The 5,523-nt window shown below is 37.7% G+C and overlaps 1 protein-coding gene across 3 annotated transcripts in view; it reads right to left on the bottom strand.

The window, feature by feature from the left end:
* The window catches only part of LOC107742953 (transcription factor Sp3-like), a 21,423-nt gene that overhangs the window by 6,849 nt on the left and 9,051 nt on the right, over window positions 1-5,523 (bottom strand). For all 3 annotated transcript variants that reach the window (XM_016556041.1, XM_016556040.1, XM_016556039.1), the window contains 3 exons: window positions 4,398-4,614; window positions 3,306-3,495; window positions 2,914-3,110 (listed from right to left, as the gene is read on the bottom strand). In XM_016556041.1, coding sequence (XP_016411527.1) covers window positions 2,914-3,110; window positions 3,306-3,495; window positions 4,398-4,614 — 604 coding nt within the window. The remainder of the gene's footprint in view (window positions 1-2,913; window positions 3,111-3,305; window positions 3,496-4,397; window positions 4,615-5,523) is intronic.

Consider the following 5,523-nt stretch of genomic DNA (forward strand, 5'->3'; position numbering starts at 1 on the left):
AGAATTGAATTTATTTTAACTAAAAAAGACAAGTAAATAGTAAATAAGAAAAAAAGAAAAAAAAAAAGAATGACAATCAATAGCACAAACAAAAACAATAATAAGATACAAATTAAATTAACAGTACTTTTAATTTTTTCCAGTTAGGTCTAACTATAATCTATTCAACTGTAAAATAACACTGGTTAGTCTTCACTGTATAATGGAGGTTTATTTAGGCTGCTGTCTCTTTAAGACCTCATGCACGGATCTAATATACTGTTACACATGGCTCTTTTCTTTTTAGGAGCTCTTGTCCTCCTAATTAAAAAAATTTAGGAGCACCTTCTGATCAATAATCAAAAATTCTGATCAAAAATGATCCTTCCTAATACGAGGTGACATTTGACTCCTTAAAGTGACTTACAGGGGTATTTTCTTTTTACCTTTTTAATGGCATCATTTTCATCTGTCAAATTCAAAAATTAATACATTCATGTGGAGATTAATGTTTTAAATATACAATTTTGAATACAGAAATATTAAATGATTTAAATAACTGAAATTATAAGCTAAAAATTAAACTAAATCCACCATCAGGTGGCGGCAAGTCACTAATTTATTCACTGAATCATTCATTCAATTGATTCGTTCGAACGGCTGATTCATTCAGGAATGAAACAAGTCTTTATGAATTGGTAATCATGAATCACTAGATTCAGAACTCACTAGATTCGTTCAAAAACGCACTTTCATTCATGAATTAAACACCGCTGTGTTTGCTTTTAGAGATGCGCAGCAGCTGAGCTGTTACTATATTTGGAACTATTTTCGTTGAAGAAATAGAGCAAAATTAGGCAGTACTTGTTTACTGAACTGTTGTATTAAATCACAATATCACATTTGCAAACTCCCTTAATAACTATTAAAAGTTGTCACTCTCCTTATCGCGATCTGTGGGCGCACAGAAAATGAGAGCGCGCGAGCGAGTTCTCAAGACTCAAAAGCACGTGCAAATGATACGTTCCGTCATCTGTCATCGCGTTAGAAGCATGGAACCTGCGGGAATGAGTAGAATTGTTATTAATAGCCGCAATCTTGTGCCTGAAATTCAAGTCCTGCTCTGTGTTCTCTGCTAATAACCCGACTACAACAATGCGCTAAATGTTTCTTTTCACCTCATTTTTTTCAATTGACGGAAATCCGTCATAGACTCGCTGCAATTAACGGAAATCCGTTGTAGCGACGGAGAACTTTAATCCCTGGACAATGTTTATCTGTGTTCTTAAAACCACCTCGTGTATTTTAATAATTAAGTAACGTTATATTTATAATCCACTGCTAATCGACTTAGCCGTTATTACAGTGTAGAATTTATTTCTGCGTCATTCTGTGATAAGAAGCCACATCAGATCAAGAGGGAAATTATTTTAAATATTTGTCTGATGTTGCGCAGTAAAAGAATGTTATAATGTTCTTTTTTGTTGTTGGACAAAAGGTTTAGTCATTACAAGGGAAGATGCTCGGCGTGTGTTGCTTTTTCAGATGCAGGTGTTTCCTCATCTCAGCACACAGACTCACGGACACACAGAGCCAGCTTGGAGAAAAATAAAACGCACGGAAATTTAAAAGCAAAACCTAAAAAAACGCTCTGATTGGTTGAACTCTTCATCTTTTTCTGTTGCTTGTTTTGAATACTGCACGTGGACAGAGGCGTCACCAGGTTTTTTTTGCGTAGTTTAGAGTGACAAATTGTACCAGCGTACTTTGAGGTCAAAATGCGTATCCGCTACGCAAAATGCGTACAGGTTGGCAGGTCTGCAGTAAAGAGAAAAGAATGATCCAAGCACATGTCGGCGCACGTGATTAACCGCTCATGTGACGCGCTCATATCACTAGGCGCCATTCACAGAATTTGCTTTTGTGTTGACAAAGATGCGACTCGGGCAGTGGAATAGGAAAAACATGCAAGAAGATGGGAGTGAACTTCTTTTAACTTGAGCGCATAGACTGTATGCTTGAGCGCCGCGTTTTTAGACTGCCGTTTCATGAGACGCTGCAACTGATGCGAGTGCAACAGTCAAACACGTCCATGTTTACATAGAAAAAATAGAAAAGCAGCGCAAGCGAATAAAAAACCTGTAACTGCTGTATGTCTGATATTTCATGTTTGCATCATGGTGACCGGTTGAAAGCTGCTGTTGTTTCTATAGAACATTTATAGATAATAATAGTCTACTGGTGTAATAGTCTACTATCTTCAGTCATTTTGAATTTGAATTACCTTGACTTTTGAGATTTTTTTAAAGCATTTTCCACATATTATTTCTGAACATATATGTATAAGACAAGTTTGTACAAGATGTAGTTGTAGTTCATGCATCTTTTCTGCAAAGACACTTAAGTGATTTGTTTAACATTTACATCATGTTGACAACTTCATGTGTGGTGCACTTGGAATGGAATTTTCTTTAAATAGAGGGTTAATAAAGAAAAAGTTTACATTAAGTTGACTAATTAAAAATCGTAAAAAAAAAAAAAAAAGAGAATCGGCCAAACGTTCTGAAAAAATGTTTTTAATTAAGATTTAAATTTTTTGCCAAATCGCCCAGCCCTAGTAGATACTGACATCACCCTATGCTGGAAGATACATTATTTACAGACATTTTCAGTAATATGTTTTTTTTTAAGCTGACATTGGAGGAAAAGCTTAAAGCATCAGTTAAAATGTTCAATATCATAAATTCATAACCAATATTGTTTTACTTTTTAGCTGCACTGTTACCTTAGCAACATGTTGGAGTGTTCCGAATCAGACTCTATATGGGTCATGATGTCGCCTTAGACACTAGCTGCCTATGTAAGCAGTTGGCTAGGTTTTAGAACAGAAGTAGTCACTACATGTGTGTGTGTGTGTGTGTGTGAGAGGAGTACCAGTGTGTGTTCTCCTGTGTCGCTGCAATTCATCACTGCGCGTGAACCTCTTCCCACAAAACATCCAGGTGCAGACAAAGGGTCTCTCTCCCGAGTGCCAGCGCAGGTGAGCTCTCAAGTGAGACGTCTTCCCGTATACCTTCCCGCAGCCGGCTATATGGCACACGTGCTGTTTCTTCTTGCCCACGTTAGATCCCCTACAACATATAATTAGAAATGTACAGTCAGAATGGAAATATATTACACACATCCAGTGATGAAGACGTGTAGTAAAACACACACCGTGGGGTGTCTGTATTACAAATGAATATAAACACAGAAATTGTACCGGGTCTCAAAACTAAGTGAGGATACGTGCTAAAGGAAATGTGCTCTCAGCAGTGTGATCTCACCTCCCGCCTCCCTCTTTGCAGTTGGGGCAGGTGCATGCGACCCTGCGCAGACGTTTGCCCTCCTGGTTCAATCCCTCCATCTCCTCCTCCACTAAACGAACACGAAGGTGAGAGAGGTCATTGGCATTCAGCGTAGAGCTACTGTCCAGAGGCCACTCCTCCGAATCAGGCTCCTCCTTAATCTGAATATCTATAGAGTATAGTATGATCAGCGTTACACTAACAGCACTGCATCATTACCGCTAAACACATCTTCCCTCTGCAATGTCACTCTAAATGATTCTTCTGGACTGCTTCATCTGGTTTACTTTAGATGGTCACCTTCATAGGGCCCTATGATTTCCATGATGTGGAAGACATGGATGGAATCCAGTCAAAAAAATTGATTTTAGTGTATAATGTTGAATTTCACAGAATTTGGGTAAATAAATGTGTTTACAGTCCACATGAACTTTATAAAGCTGCCTTGATTTTATTCAATAAAACTATCGTCAGATACGCACAAACTCATAGATCTTTATTAAAACCCTCCAAAATAAAAAATAAATAAAAGAAATTGACAGAAATATTGCTGTTGTACAGTAGAATGAAAACATTATTTAAGGACTACCACACAATTTTAATCTAATCCGTAAATCTCTGTTGTGTAGCACTTTGTTTGCCATAAAAGAAAGGGACTGTTTAAATTTGATTAGTTCAAAAGATTAGTTGAATTTGTATGCACTGAATTAAAAAAACACAACACAATTTCTGAAATAAAGTAATAATAATAATAATAATAATAAAAAAACATCCCACAGGGCACTAATATTGTTAAAATTTTAAGAAATTATTAAAATACGTTGTATGAATTCAATTGATTAGACATCCCTTTTGATTATTTAAATTTTAACAATTAAACCATTAAAATGGGCTCTAGACAAATTAAAATGGAAAACACTAATTGAGTAAAAAAATAAAATAAAAGTAATTTGCGGAAAAAAAAATGAAAGCCTTCATAGGGCCCTACATCTATCTACATGTTTTTCTCCCCTATTAAAAAGATTACTACAGACATTTTCATCAGACTTCTTGAAACAGGAGCTGCAGTACCTCCAGTGCTGTCTGTGTCCTCAGACTGCTGGAACTGAATGCCTGTCTGGCCCACAGCGTTCACCGTCACCGACTGCAGGTTAGGCATCTGTCCGGAGGTCAGGCTGACTGCTGTACCGCCCTGACCCAGAGACAGCGTTTGCACCGGGGCCAGAGTAATCTGCTGAGCTGGAGCCGTCTGGAGCTGAAGGTTCTGGAGGTTCTGAACTCCTTGGACCTGCATGGACAGATTAGTGGAATGTAAAAATAATTAACTATTTTTCATAACATTTTTAAAGCACAGCAGGCTTGTCGTCTTAATTTAATTAAAAAATAGTTACTTTAAAGAGCCTGTCTGCATTCCTGCAATTCATCCACACTGTTAAAGTTCCTCACACGAAAGACGATAACTATTCAGTATTAATTAATAATTGTTCTAATTCTTTGAGAACAAGGAAGTTCATACACTACAACTACAATGATAAAACACAAAGAAAATATATTGTTGGAATCACTCTAAGAACATTTTTTTTCTACCGATGAACGATAAAAACATTGACAGCCAATGAGAATCCAAGCGAGTTTAAAGTACTTGCACATTTCAAGCAGCAGATGACAAAGCTGTTGGTGTGGATGCTAATAAATGTCTCGTTATTGGTGTGGACAGGCCTTAAAGGGGTCATATGATGCGATTTCATTTTTTCCTTTCTCTTTGGAGTGTTACAAGCTCTTGGTGCATAAAGAAGATCTGTAAATTTGCAAAGACTAAAGGCTCAAATCCAAGGAGATATTCTTTATAAAAGTTAAGAGTCAGCCACACCTACCTAAAACGGCTCGTTCTAACACGCCCCCACATATCTACCTCACTATGTGGGAAGATTTGCATAACACCGCCCAAATATTCACGCAAAGAAAGAAGGCGTAACTTTTATTCTCACTGTAGTATTGTTGCCGCTGCCGCCATGTCCTGAAGACGCTGTGTGCTTCGTTGTGAAAGCGAAACTACTTCGTTTAGTCTTCCAAAAGAGGACGATATCCGCTTCGTCATGCCTAGAGCTGATCTGTGCTGGTCGCTGAGGGAATACATCAACTTAGTGCTGTGGATCACCGGATCGGCTTTCACCGCGGACGAAGCGGAGTCCAGCCC

Source organism: Sinocyclocheilus rhinocerous, unplaced genomic scaffold (assembly GCF_001515625.1).
Source record: "Sinocyclocheilus rhinocerous isolate Xijiao unplaced genomic scaffold, SAMN03320098_v1.1 scaffold45, whole genome shotgun sequence".
Taxonomy (NCBI): domain Eukaryota; kingdom Metazoa; phylum Chordata; class Actinopteri; order Cypriniformes; family Cyprinidae; genus Sinocyclocheilus; species Sinocyclocheilus rhinocerous.